Raw genomic sequence first — 22151 nt, 5'->3', positions numbered from 1 at the left:
GCGTAAGAGTGGGAACGACTGCTTTGAACATGCACAGGCTGCTTTGCTGAGAAGCTTTTATTTGAAAATGGGGCCTTCATAATAACTGCATTTTTGTGTCAATGCCCAACTAAACCAGAATGGATACATGAGTTGTGTCGTGCTGAGCTCCCTTTGTTTTTTAGCAAGTGGAATGAGGTATTTCAATAACCGTAAGCGACTTGCATTGTGAAGGACTGTTTGCACAGGGCAAGAGAAGAAAGGGATGCACTGTGCTACCTCAAGGTTATGGCATGTTCTATGTGCCAAATGGGCTAATGAAAGTTGTCTGAAGCATGGGAACTGGATTCATCCCACTCCAACAAAGCTGCAGAAGGAATCTTGAAGGATGCTTCTACTGTCCTTGAAGAGATCACGGTGTCTCAAGGGAGCAGAGCAAGTTTGCCTTATATCCACCATCCCCATTCCAGACCTTAAAGGGAACCTTAAATAACACTACTTCTTTTCAAGCACAGCAAAGTTATATGGGATCATCCTGTGCCTGTGAGTTTTGTAGCCTGCTTGCTTGCCTCATTCCTTAGCAGTGCGCGTAAGTCCTGTGCCCACGGATCATGAGGAGACAGGCACTGTTGCTATTGCACACAGCTGTCTCTGGCCCCTGCCCACAAGGGACAGAACTCTGGACACGTAGGACCACTCAGGTGCCCACAGGGATGTGAGCTGTGGCGTGACCTGTCCTGCTACGACACCAGTTTCTTTACTGCTCAAGACTCAAGCCTAGCAAAGTCTTGTCAGATCTGGGCTGAAGTCGTAGACATGTTTAAGTGGTTTGACTAAAGATACAACACCTTGCAGCTTGCTTCTATAACAACAGCCAGGACTGCTTGTTGAAATTTCAGGTGCAGAGGAACTGCAGCATGGGCTTTTTGATGCTTCCAGCTGAATAGTGAGTGCAGCACTTAGCTAGAATTTAGAAGGGAGCTTTGCCTTTCTTAAAACCTCTTCCAGTGTTTGTAAGTTCCCACTTGTTTTATCAAAGAGCATTTAAGACAGCCTCCTTGGTTTGAGGTGAGATCCTCCCATGCTATAGACTGGGCAGGTGCAGGAAAAAACCTCCAGCCCAGCCAGAGTGGAGGGTGGCTGGACTTACATCACCCAGAGCCTCACCATGCCTACCAAGCTGCTCCTTCTCGTTGTGTGGGCAGCTGGTTTCCTTCCAACAGGAAGGTTCCTGGCTTGTTTTGTCATCCAAAAATCCATCTGTCTTCAAGATTGAGAGTCTTGTTTTTAAAACTGGTAATGTCAGATGGCCTGACCACAGCATCCTCCGACAGTAGACCTAAGCTGTAATTTGGGAAACTTCAAAGCTTGCTCGATTTCTGCTTATGTGTTAGAGAATGGTCTGGCCTTTCCAGCGCTGATGCTAGTGAAGTTGCAAGGCTGGTCAAATTGCAAGAAACCATCAGTTCTCTGGGTAGGAAGGAGAGGGTCTTCATTTCTGAGTGGGATAGCTGCAGAGGAATGGCAGGAGGGACCAAGAGAGACCTGGAGAGGGAGGGGGGTGTTCAGACCCCCTGAAAAAAAGAGTCTCTTATTGAAATGTCAGGTGGGTACCCGACAAGGACCAGCACCTTAAGTATGAGTCACTGCTGAAACTCCCAACAAAGTGGATGTTGTTCCCTAAAACACAAGCCCTTTAAAGGGAAGAAAAAAAAGAAAGAATGAGAAACAGATGAGAAGGGTTTAGGCAGGGGGAAACTCACATTTTTCTGGTTAATTAATCACTCTTCTTGTGTTTTTTTTTATTTTAGTTTGAGGGTTGCTCCAAAGCCTATTCCCGCCTGGAGAACTTAAAGACACACCTGAGGTCCCACACTGGAGAAAAACCCTATGTCTGTGAACACGAAGGCTGCAATAAGGCCTTTTCCAATGCCTCAGACAGAGCCAAGCACCAGAACAGGACGCATTCCAATGAGGTAAGCCTGGGCTCACCACAGCTCGACGGAGGACTATTTTTTTTTTTAATTTTGCTGACAATAAACATACACTTTACACACTGGACTCATGTAAAAAGAAACCTACTGTAATGAGAGGTTTTTCTTATTTTTTAATGGGATTTATTTTGCTGGAGAGCCAGACCACATTAGCTTTATATTTATGAAAACCATGTTTGAAATCATAAACAGATGTTAAAGTATGCAAACTTTTTAATCGGCTTTGGAAATTAAAGCAGGCGTTTTCCAAATTTATAATTTTTAATAGTGCAAATAGGACTGTACAGTTGTGCACGTGGTGTTTAATATTACTGTGGAGCAGACTTGCAGCAGAATAACAGCTACCCTGGATCCTGACGCTCTGGAAATAATACTCCCTCCATCGTTTGATGTACAATGATAGAGCACAATGCAATGCTTTGTTAACCTTGGCTAATTAAGATCCACTATTAGTAGTTGGGAAGCAGAGGAAATTGCCTTTATTGTAATGCATGTGATGGTCTGTTGCAATCAACCACGGCTGAGGATTGAAATTTATATTACCACTAATTAGCTGACAGAGGAAGAAAAAACAACACTCCGAAGTTCTAATAGTGTTTGCAGCCATGAAGAATTCAGTCTGTAGCCTAATTTGCAACAGTTAAATATAGACTATTGGAGAATGGAACACAATTGCCACGGATGACAGCTTTTTAAAGGGATGCTGTGTCTACAAAGGGCTTGGGAGTATTTCTATCTCTGGCATAATATCAGGCAGTGATAACCAAAACTCTCTAGGTTTCAGAAATTCTGTTGGAATCAAAATAATGATTCAAAGACTAGGATGCCATTCCATGCTGTGTGATGCTGAAATGGACCCAGTAAATGATCTGGATCCCAGTGTTGTTGGAATTGGTTTGGGCAACCTGGTCTAGTGAAAGGCATTCTTGCCGGTAGTGAGGGGTTGGAACTAGATGAGCTTTGAGGTCCCTTCCAACTCAAACCATTCTACAATTCTATCAGGATTGTCCTTCACCTTTGAGCTGCTTCTCCAGCAGGACATAAGTTAAAATTAAACCATATCTACATTGGCAGTGGGTAATTTGTGGTTGGTTTAAGGCTACACTGACCTTGAGGCCAGGAGAAAGAAAACATGCAATCTCTCATCTGCTCAGCAACCTGCACTCCCAGTAACTGGTGTTTGACCAAAACATCATTTGCTCTCTGTTAAAGCTTCTTTTCCTGAAAGGTAGGCAGTAGCAATTTAGTCTCACATTTCATTTATTATAAATTGCTTGTTTTCCAGCCCTGGATGCTTCTCTGCCTTCCTCTGGTGCTGGATCCAATGTCCCTTTCACTGTTGCAATTTCCACATCATAACATTGCAGTGTTAAGTCACTCTCCACCTAATTTCTCATAAGCTACATAGGTCAATCAGCCACTGAAGGTTCCTACTACTGCATCATTTTATCCTGTCCTTAAATCAGTTTTGCAACACTCTTCCATCTCCAAAGATTCTGATGTGTATGGATCACAACTGCAGATACAATTTTCAGAGCTGGACACAGACTCACTCTGCCCAGTTTGTGCACACTGAAGCAGTGTGTGAGCTACATTCTGCCTGTAGATCACTTGAGCTTAGATCCTCAGTGCTTTTCCAGGATCATTCCGGCAGGCCAGAGTTTCCCTTCTGTTGGCCAGCTGGTGTCCCATGCTTCTTCATGTAGAATTTTGGCTTTGTCTATATTATTAAATGTCATTTCTTTGATGGGTTCAGTTTCCCAAGTGACCCAGATCAGGAGCTGCACTGGATCTGGGATGACTACTCACTTCATCTGAGCAGAGCCTGGACACACTTGAAGGTCTGCTCCTTTGGGTTCCCATTGTGCAAGAAGGTGAGGCTGTAGGGCAGGAACATCCAACTCTTTCTGTATGGTGGACCCTGATCTAATATGTTGACTCTTGGCACAGGTTGCATCCAACAACACAAAGACTCAGACACCAGGTAGGGATTTTATCCTCTGCTGTTGCTTGCTCTGGGGGGGTGCCAAACCCTTCTCAGGGGCAGAAACAGCACAGCCACTAGTAGAAGATTTGTACCAGAACAGCTGAGCCCTACCATGGGAACTGCATCACACTGTAAGGTCTTACATTTTGTGATCATGCACAGTCCTGAACTGCTGTTCAGCCCTCCTTAATGCGACACAGGCATACCCCAAGCCTTGTAGGCGATCTGTAGGCTGCATATAATGGCTCTCTGGGCCCTATATTTGAGGCGCATATAACACATCACTTTGCAGTAGATGACATCCCTCATGGCAAAGCTTATTGCACTGGGCTGCAGGCCCAGGTGAGGGTCCTGCAACCAGCTGTGGCCATGAACAGTGGGTTAGCAAACTGTCTGAGAAGACCTTGGCTCACAAAACCACATGGATGCAGAGCAGGAGTTTGTGGCTGCAGATTTTTCCCATTACCCATTGGTAGCTCTATTGTGGTTCCTAGCTACCTACTAAATATTTTCCTCTGCTTGCAGTGTTTACTTGGGATACACCACAGTTTCAGAGTTAGTCACCCATGTCTCCTCTAAAAGGGAAGTTCCAAGTTCCCTGTATTTGTCTCCATCATTGTGTGACAGGATGTAGGTGTATGGTCCAAACATGCCAAAGTTCAAGGCCGTGGATATATTACAACATTGGCTTTTGTTTGATTGTTGAAATGTCTTCATTTCACTGTAAAATCCCTTCAGGGGATACCTTCAAAGTTACTCCTGGGGAAAGGACTTTCATCCCATGACCACTCTGCAGAGCAAAAAGAGTGGCATGAATTCACAGCCAGCCAAAAGCTCAGAGTGACATTTCCTCCAATTCAGACTAAACAAGGGTAAAATGCAGAAATTCAGCTCTGCTGAGTGCCTGGGGAGTTCTCCAGTTCTCCCACCCTAAGGACTATGATGCTGAATATGTATGGGAATAGGAGGGAGGCATCTGAGACGTCTAAATTGTTGTCTTCAGTAGGGCACATGCTGCTCTAGATGTCAGAATCTGGGTAACCCAGGGGATACATAAAGGCACGCCAACAAAACAGCAGTTGTGCTCAGCGGAGTTGCAGAAGATACGGCCTGATGAAGAGGATGGTTGTACCCTGCTATGTAGAGTGTCTGCTGTCCAAGCAACAGTGATCGTGTTACCCTAATTACTAGTGTCTGAATAATCAGATCTATTCGGCCAAGAGGCTCTTTGGAAAAAATCCTTAAACTGTTTTATGTATGGGGGTTTTAGGATGTGTGGTGGGGGTTCTGTTCTTTAGAAGAGGTTGTCATAGAAGCCATAATATTTCTATAATTTCTCGTCCAAAAGGTTGCATGAGATTTATAAACAAGCTATTTTACTTTTTGTGCTTTGTTTTACCCGGCTTTAAAATATATTAAATATTTACTCTCGGTGGGGTGTTGCGAGGATTTAGTTTGTTCAAGTGATTTGCCAAGATCAGTCAGGAAGCATGCTTTTGAATAAAAAACAGACTTCCAGTGTTTTTTGTGTGATGATGCTGGCTTTCTGCAAAGAATACATGCTCCTTTGTATTTTTTCACTTAAGCTTCTGGACAAAATTACAAAACTGCTTTAAAAAAAGAATAGGAATGGTCATTTTGGGCAGCCTTCAAACAACATCTAACTGGGTTTTTTTTTCATGGATCTATCCCAGTGCGTTGGCAGAAAAATACTTAGAGTAGCTGTGAGGCTGAAAGCGGAACTTGTGATGAATTCAGAGCTTCCAGCGCAGCAGCACCAGCTCAAACAACTGCAGTGCTAATACACTTTGGAATTGGAAGCTCAATACAAAAAAAGTTAAAAGAAGAAAAGCATCTGTTTGCTGACTTCTGTTTTCAGAAGTATGGCTTCAGCCTTGTTTTCCTGTGGCAATCAATGATTCATGAATCCAGCACTAGAGTGCTATCGTCTGAAAAAAACATTGCATGCCTGTGGTTTGTTTTGCACAATAACAGATTTCAAGGTGACAGGTGCTGGAGTGGTATGATAGATTGGGTAGGGTGAATCCAGTCTGGCTTGGTTTCACTGGAATTCCATCAGCCAGAAGGTCTCGGACATTTTCTCAGCATAGACCCCACCTTAGCAGAGAGAATGTGTTATGCCCAGTCCCCTACATCACCTCCCTCCCATCCGTAATCAGGAAACATTCCTGTGGGCACCCGAGCAAATACATACATGGGAAAGTAATATTAGGAAAGTATTTCATGAATTCTTAGCTGTCTTTTAATCCAGAAACCGAAAACAAGGAGTTTAGCCAACATCAAAAGACTGGCCAGGTCTCTGTGGATCATCAGCAGTCTATATATCATATCTCGGAGATCTCAGTCTTGCAGGATCCTGTGGAGCACATGCTCCACATTTTGCTGCTGCTGCCAGCCCATTATGCTCATTGTATTTGCTTGGCCCGTACGCTGCACCTGGAATACTTGGGCTTGTTCTAAATATAACCCAATATTTGCTTGTATTGACAGAAACCCTACGTCTGTAAAATCCCTGGCTGCACGAAGCGGTACACAGACCCTAGTTCCCTCAGGAAACACGTCAAGACCGTGCACGGGCCCGATGCCCACGTCACGAAGAAGCAGCGCAACGACGTTCACCCGAGGCCACCTCCGCTCAAGGAAAATGGGGACAATGAGGCAAGCGCCAAGCAAAGCAGCAAGGTGTCGGAGGAGAGCCCTGAGGCCAACAGCACCACAAGGAGCATGGAGGATTGCTTACAAGTCAAAACGATAAAAACGGAGAATTCTGTGGTAAGAGCGGTTTGCTCTTGGCAGAAATGACGTGGCCCCTAATTTCTCTGATGCAATGGGGGCGTGAAGCATTTGCATGCCACTTATCTCTCCTGGCAGTTGCCCTTCACCTGCCAACACCCTAGAGTTCAAGCCCAGAGATGAAACTGCAGGTCAGGGCACAGTCCAGCACATTTTGCACCTTCCTTCCCAGCATCACAAATTCCCACCTTTGTAGTCATGGGGGCCACGTGATACCCTGTGTTGAGCTTGGCCTCCCTGTGCTGTGAAAGTGGGTAAAACTCAGTGTGTTGTGGTCAAATGAGCTTCACCTACCTCACCAATTTAAATGGAGCAGTGACCGCAGGGCACAGATTGATGGATGCTTCTTGGAGCAGAACTCCTGGCTTAAGCAGTCCTTTTTCTCCTCCTGCTTGCACCCTTCACTGTTTTTCATTCCAGGCTACTGCTGCACAGTAGTTTTGCTGGCACAGCTCTGTTGTGGGCTGTCTGATGAAGCTAGTGGGGATAAAAGTGTTTCTGTAACATTTGTCGGGTATTTTAAAGCAAGTCCAATTCACTGGTCCTGTCCACCATACACAGAAGTACAGAGTCACTGGGATTGGCAGGGACCTCTTGAGATCATCTAGTCCAACCTCCTGGCTCAAAGGAGGTCAACTAGAGCAGATTGCTCAGGAATGCACGAGTTCAACATAAGACTCCCAGCCGCCACAGAAAATTATAGTGGGATGTTGGGACAGAGGAGTGAAACCAGGAATAATCATGGGAGCACAGAGGGCTTGCAGTCAACCCATGATTGTGCTTTACAGTCCGTTGAGTGGTCACCAGCTGAAGCAGAGACCATTTGTCAGCCTTCTGGCCATTATGGCAGCTCCACAGTAGGCAGTAGTGTGGTTGATGATGCTAACGTGTGTATGGTGATGGGTCCAAATATATTCAAGCCTCTTACACCCCATGCAGGGAGTCCACCTGCTCCTCAACACACCACTGCTGGTAGAGGAGATGGAGCATTGCAACACACCGGTTGTTTTGTTTTGATGTTTCTCTTTACCTTCATACCCAAAATTTTGAGCACCAGCTCAAAGTGGGACAGAGTATGGACTAGATACAGCAGAGTAGACCTTGACCTGCAAAGGAGAGTATTCACATAGTTCCCACACTTCTCACTAGAGCTGAAAGGACTTTGAGCTCCACAATAAATATTTTCTTGATTTGAATCCAGGCTAGAAGATTGTTATTCCTATGAACAACATGCCCTGGAGCTACAAAGGTTTTCTATAAAAGGTTGAGAGATGTATTGTTGGACAAATTACTAATGAGCAGCATGTTTCGGTTGGGAAGGAATTGAGTGTTTTCACATCCAAAGTGTCTCTAATGAACTAAAGGAACAGTTTTACTGTGATGAGGCTCTGTATTGGGTTACAAAAACTGAGTGTGAGAACCACTGGACAGAGTGACCTCTCTCAAATACTGCTCTTCTGTGTGTGGGGTTTTTTTTCTGAAAACACTGACACAATCACAGCTCCCCACCCCATCTCTCCCGAAGGTGTGGGGTTGTTTTCCTAGGGCTGTGCAGTCCCAGGGTTGCAGCCAAGCCGCCTCACTGGCGGCAAGGCCGTGCATGGGTTGGATGCTCCTCTTCACGCTCTCTGTCCAGCACTTGGTGCTTCACTCATGCATACCTTAACAGGTGGCATCTGACCTGGTGGCCCACATCCAACTCCTGTTCCCTGGTTAAGGTTGGGGTGGTGGGAGGGGTGAGGTGTTTCACTGGTTCCCTTGATCTTTGAGTCTCATCCCAAAACCATGGAGACGGGTGGGAAGTCTCTCCTAGAGATTTTTATCTGGGCCCCCAAAAGGGAAGGCAGGGAAGACAGGTTACAGGACAGAGGGTGGTACTTGCAATTTGTGTTGTATTCTGCACTCCCCTCTTCCTCCTTTTACTAACACAGTCCTTTCTGTTAATGCTGTCTTTGTCCTAACAACCTGTTCTTTATTCCCACTTACCCTTCCTTACTCTACCTTCCTAAGGACAGTCGGTACTAAGGTGAGCAAAGAAATCCTTTGTTTTAAAATAGCTGTATAAAGCATGGTGTCCTCCTGTCTCCAGATAACTGACCCCTGCAGGGTGGAGGCAGAAGCATCTGAACGATGGGGAGGGACAGGGGATATTTGCTTCAGTGCAGAAAGGGGGAGGACATAATGCCCAACGATTCCCTTTACTGCCCTTCTCCCAGCATCAGAATTTGCCATTAAATCCCAGAACTGCAATCTCTATCATCCAAGCTGAAGGGCTATGAGGCCTCTCAGCCCTGCCCATGAGGGCTGCTAAGGAGCAAAGTAAAACACTGCATCACCCTGCACTCCCACCTTGGTGCCCAGGCAAAGTACATTGCCTTTTCAGCGCTCCCATTTTTTGGTGGGGCATGGACTTCGAGTGGAGAAGCCAGACAACCTGCCTGGTAGCAGCAACAGCTACAGCTACCCAATGTGAAATGCAGTTCCTAATGTAAATAAATATTTATGTTGCTTATCTGCCTTATCTGTAAGTGGGAGTTTGCAAACAGTGAACCAGGTTTTTATCTGGCTGGGAAGTTTGTCAGCTAACCTAATTATACGTTGGGATATTTTAAAGACAGAAATACGTTGTGTCTGAAATACTCAGGCCTTGATCCTGTGTTAGATAAGCCAGTGCTTGCTGCAATATACCTTGCACAACCAGGTAACATGCTGCTTTTCTTCGAGAAGCATCTGTCCTTAATCTTTGGGAGGAACAGCATGTGGGTTCTCTCCTTCCTCTAGTTGAACCCACCATAGTTTTTTCCAGCTGTGGGGGGCTGTTTTGACCTCATCCCCAAGGAAGGTGCCCCTGCCCTCAGGTAGAGCTGAGATTCTGCACCACAGATGAGTAACAAGAGAGGGGAGAGTCTGAGTGGGGATAGGGTCAAAGCCTGCTGGGGATGTTGGGATCCTGGTTTCTTTCCATCCATATTTACACCTCCCCAACTCCTTCTCTTTTTCCTCCCCAAGATGTGTCAGTCCAGTCCTGGTGGCCAGTCGTCATGCAGCAGTGAGCCGTCACCCCTTGGCAGCACCAACAACAATGACAGTGGAGTAGAAATGAACATGCACAGCGGGGGAAGTCTGGGAGATCTGACAGCGTTGGATGACAACGCTCCTGTTGTGGACTCAACGGTCTCATCTGGTAATTCAACAGTCAGCCTGCAGCTAAGGAAACACATGACGACAATGCAACGACTTGAACAGCTCAAGAAAGAGAAACTCAAGACAGTTAAAGATTCCTGCTCATGGGTGAGCCCAGCTCCACAAGCCAGAAACACCAAGCTGCCTCCCATCTCAGGAAACGGTAAGCTGTGGCCCTGGGCCATGTCCTCTTAGGAACCCTCCAGAGTTTGACTGGTTTCATAATCAAGACTCTGCCCCGGAGGAGAAGCATTTCTTATTGCCTCTGAGCCAGCCCTTGTTGGATAGAGATGTCAGGTAAAATGGAGAGCTTGGGTGTAAACACAGCCATCTGGTGAGGTGCAACAGAATGCAGATGCTCAGCACTGCAGAGCTGTGAGGGGAGGCAGAGGTGTTGGTGTCCCTCTTGTTTCTGGACTTGCCCAGGAGCCAGCCATAGCTGTCCTCACTGTCACAGTGGCAGCCACAAAACTGTTTGGGCTTGTTTCAGCAGTAACCATTCCCCAAGGGCTAATGTACCTCCTGGGAGACTGCTGGAGCACAGCAGCAATCCAGACATGCCTTCCATCCCTGATCTTGCTCTGACAGGCCTTTTGTCACTTGAAGAGCTCCTGGCTATTGCTTACAGCTTCATATGCTAGTTTCCCACTGGCTCCTGATAAAAGCATCTTTATGATCCCTTTAGTGCTCTAACTTTGCCACAAAGCCCAGGCAAAGGGTCTGGGTTATATTAAACCTCAGGGCTTAGGATATTGGAGCTTCTTGGTTTATTCTAGGAGGAGCCTTTGAGTGTCAACTGTTGGGCTCCCAGCCTCCTGTCCCTGGCTGCTGTGCATCTTCCCCAGTGAGCAGCTGTGGTTGTAGCTACGTGCTGTCCCTGCAGCACTGTTCGCACCAGTCTTACTTTTTTTGTACTAAGAGAAGGCCATGTGAAGAAACTTCCTCAACAACTTAGTATCAGTGGGGTACACATTGCAAAGATTCTGCAGCAGGGACTTGTCTTCTCTCCTCAGTGTTATTGCTCTTTGTATATGGACAGAGAGCTGGAACAAATTCAATTCACTGTCATTCCTGTAAAACATTTGGGGGTGGCTTTGTGTGTCACACTTCAGGCACCAAGAACACTACCGAGTGGAATTTCTCAGCTAACTAAACCTTTTCCTTCCCTACAATTTTTTTTTCTCAGGCTCTGTTCTAGAAAATAGCGGTGGTTCTTCTGCTACACTGCCTAATCCCAGAATAATGGAGCTGTCTGTCAATGAGGTTACGATGCTGAACCAACTCAACGAGCGCCGTGATAGTACAACAAGCACCATCAGCTCTGCCTACACCGTCAGCCGCAGATCATCAGGGATCTCCCCGTACTTCTCCAGCCGCCGTTCCAGTGAGGCTTCGCAGCTCGGGCACCGTCCCAATAACACGAGCTCCGCTGACTCCTATGACCCGATTTCAACAGATGCTTCCCGTCGGTCAAGCGAGGCGAGCCAGTGCAGTGGGATGCCAGGGCTGCTGAACCTCACGCCAGCTCAGCACTACAGGCTGAAAGCCAAGTACGCTGCTGCCACAGGAGGCCCCCCTCCGACCCCCCTGCCAAATATGGAGAGAATGACCCTGAAGAACAGGATCTCACTTATGGATGGACCAGACCCCACCTTGCCCTCCATCCGACTCCCGCCGGGCCCTAGGCGTTGCAGCGACGGTAACACTTATGGCTACCCATCAGCTGCAGCGTTTCCCCACGAGGTGCCAGGCAACTGCACAAGGCGGGCAAGTGATCCGGTGAGGAGACCTGCTGGAGACCCCCAGGCCCTCCCACGAGTTCACCGCTTCAACAGCACCAACAGTATGAACCCTTTCCATCCTCCGCACCCCACAGACAGGAGGAATTTTGGCCTCCAGAACTACGGGCGCTCAGATGGGAACCTCCCCCGGCACACCTACTCTCCCCGGCCACTGAGCATCAGTGAAAACATCGCCATGGAAGCCATATCTGGGGAGGCAGAGGCACCTGTTGGAGATGATGACATTATGCTGCCAGATGACGTGGTGCAGTACATCAAATCCCAGAGCAATGGGATGGCAGCTGAGAGTACTTCGATGGGATACAGCAATGAGATGCAGGGTTTCCAGGGAAGTGGGAAGCTGCAGCCTTCAGCCTTGCCCAGCCAGCGTAGGATGGCAGTGGCTGAGGCGAGCATGAGCCACTTGGGACCCATGATGGCAGAGTGTCCCATGAGCTTTGATGGCTCCTCAGACATGAATAAAAATAACATGCCTGTCCAGTGGAACGAAGTCAGCTCAGGTACGGTTGATATCATGTCTAATCAGTCAAAGCAGCAGTTTTCGCAAGGGAACTTAGCAGTGGTCCAGCAGAAGCAGAACTTTGGTCAGTACCAGAACTACAACCAGCAGCAGATGCAACTTCCGGACAACAGCATGAACATAACACAGCAGAACTTTATGCAAAGAAATGTGGGCATGGATGGGCAGAGGCTGAACTGTATGCAGCTGCGGCAGCAGCCGATGAGCCTAGGCCCCAGTATGAACCCCGACCTGGGCTTGCACACAGGGTATAACCAACCTCATCAGATGCTGAGCCCCAGTGCGATCAGCGGCAACCCAAATCAGATCTCTCCTTCTTGTAGCAGTATGGCAGCAAAGTCTGGACCACACCTGCACCCCCAGCAAATGGACATGGTGACCGACCCTTCTTTAATGGTCGGCAACAACAGTGAGCGCACGATGCTGGGCCAGGTCATGCATGAAACGAGTCAGCAGAACTACTCATCTCAGCCGACCCACATGAACTTCCCCATGGCTCAGGAGGCCTTTCATCAGCCCATCATGACGTCCAATCAGCCCAGCTTTGAGCCTCAGCAGAGTATGATGGGCTCAGCCACACAGGCATACCCAACTGGCATGATCCAGCCTCGTCCTCCAGCCGAGCCAAGCCCAGCCAGCAGACCCCGAGGCCTCCGCACCATACAGCAGCTGGGCTACATGAGAACTCCCCACGCTACAAACACCATCAGCCCGGGCCAGGAGGCGGTGGAAGCTGCACATAAAAGAACCAGCGAGATGTTGCCAGCATCGGTCCAGCAGTGTGCGGATGGCACCAGGGAAAACAATTTGATGTACTATTACGGTCAAATCCACATGTATGAACAGAACAGCAGCTACGATAATCACACGGACTGCCGGGTCAGACAGCAGCAGTGCGCGCTGAACAGCAAGCCGGCCGCTCTGCCTTCCCCGGGTGCGAACCAGGTGTCCAGCACGGTGGACTCACAAGGTCTTGAGCCACCCCAGATAGATTTTGATGCCATCATGGATGATGGGGACCACTCAAGCCTGATGTCAGGAACCCTGAGCCCCAGCATCCTTCAGAACCTCTCCCAGAACTCCTCTCGCCTGACGACTCCACGAAACTCTCTGACACTGCCCACCATACCCGCGGGAATAAGCAATATGGCAATAGGCGACATGAGCTCCATGCTCACCACGCTGGCGGAAGAGAGTAAATTTCTAAACATGATGTCATAACAGTAAAGCACAAGGCCTTAGCGCTATCCAAGGGGCTCTGCGTGAAGCAGGTTTATGAATGTGCTTTTCAAAAATAATATGTTTCAATAGAGTAGATTTTTTTTTTATAAGTATTAAATACACTAAAGGGATTCAAAATGAAAATTTTAAAAAGTCTCTGTACAGAATTATGTAAACTATATCCAGGCAGTTCAGCACCGCAAGGGTGCACCTCTAGTATTTTTTGGCTTGGTTTCCCAGAGCACTGAATGGTATCACCACCAAGCTAGGAGACTGCATGAGCGTGGTTAGAGATGAAACCCTCCCTCCCCAGCAGCCCTGTAAATAGCACTCCCCGCCATTTTGTGTCAGCTACATTCACAAAAAAATCCCATTTTCAACCCGCCCCAGAAAGAAACGGGAGGATGCGGTTTTGATCAGAACAAAAGCCATACTATGTATTCTGCTCCGATGAGAGCAGGGTATAGCTACGTCTCCAAACAAGCCCTCTGCCAGCAGTATTGTTTTATACCATAAATACCTTTGTACCTAGCAAAGAGCGCTGATTCCAAACGGCTTCTCAGCAAAGTGCCTTACCATGCTTTCGTGTTAAGTAGCCAAGGCCTCTCTTCCTTTAAAAATCAAATATAGTGTATTGCCAGAAGCGTATATAAAATGTACATTTATAAAAACATAGTGGTGTTTCTGAGAAAACATTGGAAAGACACATTGATGAGACACATAAAAGGTGAATGCACACTTTGATCAGATGTGTTTACAACGTGGTTTATATCATGTGCAGAGTGGAGCAGAGGCCTGGGAACAGCAATCACCGGGAAATAATCCCCCGTGGCAGGAAGGCTCCGGCGTGCAGACTGACACACATGCATAACTTTGTGCCCTCTGAGCACAGTGACTTTCTGCAGGGGCCCCGCATGCATCTTTAATGTCAGGTTTCTGAAGCACGCATTACCATATCCCTGCGCGGCTTCGCAACGGCTCCGCTTTCTGTTGGGTTTTCCATGCCGAGGTGCACACATACAAAAGCCGTGGTGGTGGGGAGAGTTTTGTGATCATTTCAGCCTGGTCTGTACTGTGGCAGCATTGTGGGAGCTGGTTTGTCTGGCCAAGGTTTGTCTGTGTAATACGCTCTGCACAAGGCTCCGCCAGGGCTCAATGCGTGCATCAGACGCTGGCTGCCCTGATGGGAGGCTAATACACCCTGACCTGCAAGGACACTTGTTGGTATGTACCTGGTCCTGCATTAACATGTCCCACAGCTGCGGCCAGTGTAAAAAAACGCTGCTGTATCAAAAACATATGCCACGGACAAGCCAGAGCATTAGTTTAGCCAGTGCTTTGTGCTGCAGTATATAGCTAATCTTTGTACCCAGCCTGGTGCAGTTCAGTGGCACACCTGCAGTCTACAGCATAGGCAAACATCTGGACAGTCTCAAAACAGGTATTATTTGAGTTGAAATAGTAGCTCAGTAAGTGAGAATCTCTCAGAAACATCCTTGGGGAAGAGGTGGGAGGAGCAGGGCCTTCAAAAGCCAAATCCTCCACCAAAATATAACTGCTTGCAATAACAATTAGCTTTTTCCAGACAGGTCCTACCTGGCACAAAAGTCAATCTTAGTTGGATTATTTATTTTTACTGTCTTTAGACAAAAGGGTAGCAGTGCTGAGGTGCACGTACTTGGGCAGGAGGCCTTGCTCATTTGACTATGTCGGATAAGGACAATTCATCCTGCTCTCATAGCATCAGACACTGTACCAATGTACCCAGTATATTGAAGGGCAGGGGACCAGTGTGACAACCGCCCCAGGTTCTCCCAGTTTGGCCAGACAAGCATCTGCAGAGCTTCATTTTCTCCTTCCCGCCTCCCCTCTTCCCCCTCAGAACTATGTGACATTCTCACTTGCATCCAATCTGTCCCCTGCATGGTATGGGGACAGCTCTACAAAGATGCTTTCTGGTGGTTCCTGCTTTCCTTTTACACAAATTGATGGCAGGCTCACTGTTCCCAGCGTGACTGGGGCTGGCATGAAAACACCACGTTACCTTCAGATACCCCAGTGGCTGCGCTTGGCAGTTGTGGGCTGAGACAGCCCTGCTGCCAGGTAGCCCTGGGCACGGCTCGTTCAGGGAGGTGCTGCTCAGCCTCCTGCATCCTCATCCCAAATGCAGAGGGTGTACACACGATGCTCTTCACTGCTTGAGGCCCCTGGGACTCCTGCTGATGTTCAAGGTGTATGAGGACAGGAAAGCCTGGCTGTTTATTTGTGTCTCCCGTGAAAGTTGTGTTAAAAGGGATTGTTTTATAGTCCGCTGTATATATTCTCCTGCAGTTACTGACCTTGCCCTTGCCTTTGCATTTATGGAAAAAAATTAAAAGGGCAGTACATATTTTAGGACATTGTATGCGGTCCTGGACGCTTGGAGTACAACTGGGCATCCTTTGTGCTGAGATGGATCAGGGTTTCGTGTGTCCTTCGACTGCGAATCTGATTTTTTTCAACGGCTGTGTAGGGCAACCATGGCTACTGAGTCCCTCATCACAGGTATCTCAGTAGCAAAAAACAAATACAGAAGCAAAACCAAATCTCCAATGACTTGAGATTTCTCAGACTTTCCAGTGGTGGTCTTCCTTCATTTACTGAAAAAGTATTATAATAACCATTCCAGCACTGTATATATTATGTATAGAAGACATCATTACTAAAAGTACTGTAGGTGAATTGTTCTGTCAAATTTATATCTTAAGAACATTTTTAGCTGTTTTCTACATCATAAGAACGGAGGTAACATGCTGAACCTGTATATAAACGTTTTGTACATTAAAAAGTAATTTTTTTTTTCATAATTCCTTGTGCCTGTTGTTATTGCTTTTTATTGGTGACGGTGGTTGGTCTTGGTCTGCCATTGCCACATCAGCACAGTCAGCTGGACTGTGGTGCTGCTTGGGAACAGCTGGTGAGAAGCTGGATGGGCCGGGAGTGTGGGTCACTGCTGGATGTGTCCTGGCCTTGCCTTGAAGAGTTTTCAGTCAGTGATGGGATGGAGGTGGTAGAAAGAGAAGCAGCGAGGCCGGGGTGCTGTGGCAAGCACAGCCATGCTTCCCAGGTGGCTTTCATTGGCCTTGGCAGAGGTGAAGGAGGGTGACAGGACAGCAGGGACAGTACAGGAGAAGGGCTCAAAGTCAGGTCTGGGGAAATTTGGTAAATGGACAATTCATGGCAAACCAGCTTGTTGACTGTATCAAAAAGGAGACAGAAATAGGACAGATCAGCAGGGTTGTGATGGGCTGTGACAGTGACTAGCTGAAAATTGAGTTTCAAGAAAGGAGAAATTAATCTGTCCACTATGAACGTGATGGAAAGCGGTGATAGGATAGGAACAGAAACACTGATAGCAAACCTGCTCGCGGGTGGTCCAGCCCATTGATGAGAAACATTTCATTTGATTGCAGCAGGAACTAGCTCAGCCACTTGAGGCTGATTTTCAACTTGATTTGTAGAGGTGGCTTGGTGTGGGCAGAGCTAGCGCTTTAAGGGAGGGAGGGGAAGCTCTTCACAGGTGATCCTTATGGGCACTGCAATGAGATTGGAATAAAGTCAGCTACCGAGCAAAGCACCTGGCCAGTGAATCAGCAGTTTCATGAAGTATCAACTGAAGGAGACATCTTTATTTCCCTGTGGAATCAGGTAAGTTTGGGACTAAACTTCACTTGCTATCTGGGTTCCCTTATAGTCCATGGCTAGAGATGGGCATATCCCAGGACAAAATTAATTTCAGGCACATAGGATAGGGTGATTTTCCTCTGGAAGATGTTTGTCACTCTTCTCATTGATTACAGGGAGACACCATGTAGCTAGTTTAGTGAGATACCTTCTCTGGTAGGGTGAGATGAACTGTGTGCTCCTGTGAATCTTTTGCCCCAATCTAGTCACTGCAGTCTGAGCCTGAGTCAGGGAACAAGATGTTGATTAATGTGTTAATGACCCTGTTAGTCCGCAAACTCATTGGATAAATATCACACCCCATTGCACTGTCCAAGAACTACAAAAATCACATTTTTTAAAATACAGTAATATTATTAAAAGGAAATTGTTCAGTGCTTTGCTATTGACAAAAGGCTTTGGAGACTAAGATCAGCCTCTGCTGCTTTTCTACTTCAAACGCGTAAAAGTGGGTCTCTAATCTAGATCAAATGCTGCTTTCAGCTGGTATTTCACTTTAGAGTTCGATCGGGGCATCTTTGTAGGAATGTATTTATTACTTAACCTGGGCTAACATTTCCTAGGAGCCCACCTGAGGTCATGTACCAGAATGTACAGTTTTACTGCTCAGCTGTCCTGGAACAAAAAGGGATCTGATGGCTCATTGCACCAACTGTAAGCAGGTAATAACCTTCTGAAACAAATGTTGTTTATAAGCCAGAGCTTGGGGTTTATGCTACTGTGGTGGTTTCATAATATTCAATTAACCTTCTTCATAATCAACAGTATCCCTTATGAAAACAAACCATCCTAGCAAGGCTGATTCTGACCCTCTTTGGTGAGTCTTACCTCTCTCCCAAAACCGGTGGGGGCATAGGAGGAGAAAGATCCTGCTCTGGGGTAAAACCATCGCAGCTCTTTAGTATCACACTAATATCTTGGGTTTTCCTGGAGGGGAGAAAAAGCCTATAAAAGCTACTGTTGCTGGATCTGATTGCACTCACCAAGTACGGAGTCATTCCAACTGCTCTTTATTGCAGTGGTCTCAGTAGGGATGACATAGGAGCTCTTGTTCTTTACGAGCTGTTGGATCTACTTGGAAGAGCATACGTGTTGTAAATAAATGGTGTGTTTTATATTATTGGAAGGACAATTTATGACCAACCAAGGTCTCTTGCAGACAGCTATTTAACTTGTAAGTAAAATGACCTAACACTTGAGAAATTTAGAAGCTACAAAACAACCTATGTTTTGGCCAATATACTTATTTCTCCTTGATTTATGCTTCATGTAAAACTTGAAATGGCTATATTAAATATGTTTGCTGTAAAAATAAAAATAAAATTAAAAAAGAACAAAGTGATGCTTTCACAAATGCTGAAGGTTTGAGGCTACTGTAGCTTCCTCCAATTGCACTGGCACCTTTGATTCATTACACGGGGTCCCTTCCCCTCCCTGTTTCCATTTTCCCTACATTGGCTTGTCAGGCAGATATGTAGGGGGCACGGCGGCCTGCCTGCTGTCAACTTTGAAAGAGCTGCTCCACTTAGCTACAGTGCACTTGCTGGAAGTGTCTCTCTAAGTACCAATGGCTTACTGAAAATCAAACTCTTTGTCTGTTAACATCTGTCCATCAGAGGTTATTTTGCCATCACACCTTTCTAATCATCTGTGGGGTGGTATCAGCAAGGAAGAGCAGCTGTGGCAGCATGCCCTGGAAGGCAGGGAACAGGGCATGGGGCCACACAAAACTTTTCTGTTCCTCTTTGGGAAGGACAGCAGAGTGCTCTGCATATACAAATATCCTCTCTGCCAGGGTTTGACAGATGATTGCCTTTTTTGACTCGGGAGCATGAGGAACAGCTTTCCTGACACCTGCAGAGGGAATCATGCAGAAGAAGAGCACGTGTTTCAAAGCTGGATGTTGGCCAAAGCACCAAGGTTCACGCTACAGAGCAATGGTGGTGGTTAAAACAGCACGAATCAACTGAGGAGAGTGACAAGGAAGGAAGAAGTCTGGACAAATTTTCTTTGTGCCTTTGTGTCTCCCACTGTATGTCCTACCTGCAAAATTCCCAGGGCTATGAGGAGTGACAGGGCTATGACAAAATCAAAACAAAGAAGTGACGTTTATGCCCATGCATGGGTGTGAGAGAGACCCCTAGTTGAAGACAGAGTTCAGATCTGTAGAGCTCCACACAAAGGGCTTTTGGAAATAAAAGCACCTGCCTCAGCTCGGTTACCTCTTTTGCCCACTGCTCAGTTCATGAATCCTACAAGTGGCTGCCCCCTGAAAGACAGAGTGAGCAGTGGCACAGCAGCTGTAGGGTGCTTGGAGGGCCTCTGCCACCCGCTTGGGTGGGAAAGACAGAGGAACACATCTGGGGCTGATTCTCCTTGGAAAGGCAAAGCAGCACAAGGCCTGGAGTCTGTAGGTGGGCTGCCCCTCCCTTTGGCAATGCCAGCATCCCGCCCTTGGCTGCAGACCTCGGAGCAAAGGCGCTCCCAGCCTCTGCAGCTCAGCCAAGCTGCAGGAAACAAACCTGCTTCTCCCTTTCTGCCCACTATTATTGTACAGCAAAAATCCCGGTAATCTGCAGGTGGTTTTATTGGCCCCATTTCCCACCTGGCAAAGCATCCCTAGGAGAAGGCACTTGCCTGTCATGCTCACCCATCTGACTGCCATCCGAGCCGTGTCTCCGCTGACTGAAGAGCGATGTGTTCATTTTTTTAAAATTTTAATTCTTTTTTTATTATTTTTGAGCAAAATGTCTTGCTGCAAATCGTTTAACCTCTGTGTCACTCATCAATAATGACGATAAGTGAATTCGATAGCGCTACATGAAATGCACAGAGGATTAAACATCACTCCAGGCACACCGAAAGTGGGCGGCATTACCGTATCTGGGAGATCTTGAGGAGGGGTGAGAAAAACGGGTTTTGCTCTGCAGCCCAGGAGGCTGCACCCATGTAAGATCAGCAAGGATGGTGATCCTAATCGCTTCCTGCAGGCCAGTGAATTTCCCTCGTTTGCAACCATCCAAGAACTGAACAGGTCTTACCTTGCTTGAGGAGCTCTCAGGAAATGATTGCTTGTCTTAGCAATGTCAGGAGATTTGTCAGTGAATATAAAGAATGTTTTCAGGGAATAGAAACTGGGGCTGAGCCAGGTCGAGGTTTCTACTTAATTGGAGAAAAAAAAAAAATATAGATCCCAGCATTTCCATCACTAACTGGAAGTAATTGGGAGCATTTTGAACAGATCAGCAATGGTCCAGGTGTTGAAAGTACTAGTGGCCCCAAAATAGTTCAGAAGGCTTTTCTAAAAGATGAGAGCCAGGTTTTTGTCTACTGAACGCTTCCCAATAAATGGCCTGCAAGTGACCAAATTGGAAGGGAAATTTCAAGTCCCATTCAAAAAAGTTTTCCCAAAATTTGACATATGCTAATCACACATTAAGAAGTTTAGCCTAAAAGCCTTCCACACCTACCCCTTGAATTTAGAAGAACATGAGGTTGAGACATGACTTCTCAAGTACTCTTCCAAAAGTGACATCAAAAGGGTTTTTTTTCCAGCTAAAACATCACCAGTGCATTTTTTTCATTAATGTTTTAACTGTCGTTTCTGTTTAAAAGAAAAAAAAAGGAAAGAATAAGGAATTAGTATTCAGAGAGCAGGGCTGGCTTCATCAAGGGTGAATCAGTACCAGAAAAAGTCATGTCTCCAAGGGGCTCACAAGGAGCTGTTTCCCACCCCTGCTCTCCCAGTTAAGTTCTTCCACTTGTGAGAAGTTGTGATCAGGCAGATCTCACAACAGATGAAGGTGTAAAATCAAGTCAGGGGCTGAGGGCCTTTTAGATTAGCATCATCCCTCCTTGTAACAGGAAAATCCACATTGCTACTGTTGTTTAAAACACAAGGATTGTACTGTGGTGCAATGAGATTGGCTAATGTAAAATGTCTTTCCCAGCCCTCATTTCAGTGCTGACACAAGGCACTTCGGGCAAAGTGCTGGTTTACAGATCATGGAATCATAGAATGTGTTAGGTTGGAAGGGACCTTTAAAGGTCATGTAGTCCAACCCCTTGCAGTAAGCAGGGACACCTTTAACTAGATCAAGTTGCTCAGAGCTTCATCAAGCCTGAACCTGAATGCCTCCAGGGATGGGGCCTCCACCACCTCTCTGGGCAACCTGTTCCAGTTTCTCACCACCCTCATAGTGAAGAATTTCTTCCTAATGTCTAATCCAAACCTACCCTGCTGTAGTTTAAAACCATTGCTCCTCATCCTATTGCTACATGGCCTTGCAATTAGTCCCCCTCCAGCTTTTCTGTAGGTCCCTTCAAGTACTGGAAGGCTGTCATAAGATGTCCTGAGCCTTGTCTTCTCCAGGCAAGCCCAACTCTCTCAACCTGTCTTCATAGGAGAAGACATCTCTAACCATCCTTGTGGCCTTCCTCTGGACCTGTTTCAAGAGGTCCATGTCCTTCTTATGTTGAGGCCTCCAGAGCTGGATGCAATACTCCAGGTGGGGTCTCACCAGAGCAGAGTAGAGGGGAAGAATCACTTCTCGAACTGATGGCCATGCTCCTTTTGATGCAGCCCAGGATGTGATTGGCCTTCTGGGCTGTGAGTGCATGTGGCTAAGATATACAGCACAATACGTGCCAGCAAGCCCCAGCCCCTGCAGCCTTCACAGTGTGCTGAAGGTGACATACAACGAAGGACAGCTCGGTGTATACTCCATGTGTCAGGAAGCAGGGGATGGAGTAAGCCAGGGCATAGCCCAGTTATGTGGGACATCTGAAAGACAATATGGAAATATCAGCAGCACAGTGACTCTTTGGAAAGGGTTTCCTGGCAGCCATACAGGCTCGTGTTTCTGTTTTGCAATGTACATGATGAGACAATGCTTGTACCATCATTGCTTCAACCAAGAGGCAAATAT

General features: G+C 46.8%; 1 protein-coding gene across 2 annotated transcripts in view; it reads left to right on the top strand.

The window, feature by feature from the left end:
• The window catches only part of GLI2 (GLI family zinc finger 2), a gene marked incomplete at its 5' end in the record, with an annotated part of 140176 nt that extends 126531 nt beyond the window's left edge, over positions 1-13645 (top strand). For both annotated transcript variants that reach the window (XM_084265743.1, XM_084265742.1), the window contains 4 exons: positions 1791-1955; positions 6472-6753; positions 9784-10120; positions 11144-13645. In XM_084265743.1, coding sequence (XP_084121869.1) covers positions 1791-1955; positions 6472-6753; positions 9784-10120; positions 11144-13500 — 3141 coding nt within the window. In that variant the 3' untranslated portion in view covers positions 13501-13645. The remainder of the gene's footprint in view (positions 1-1790; positions 1956-6471; positions 6754-9783; positions 10121-11143) is intronic.
• Between the last annotated feature and the right edge of the window lie 8506 nt (positions 13646-22151).

The sequence above is a fragment of the Gallinula chloropus genome (assembly GCF_964237585.1).
Source record: "Gallinula chloropus genome assembly, chromosome: 5".
NCBI lineage: Eukaryota > Metazoa > Chordata > Aves > Gruiformes > Rallidae > Gallinula > Gallinula chloropus.
This window is presented reverse-complemented; position numbering and strand designations above follow the sequence as displayed.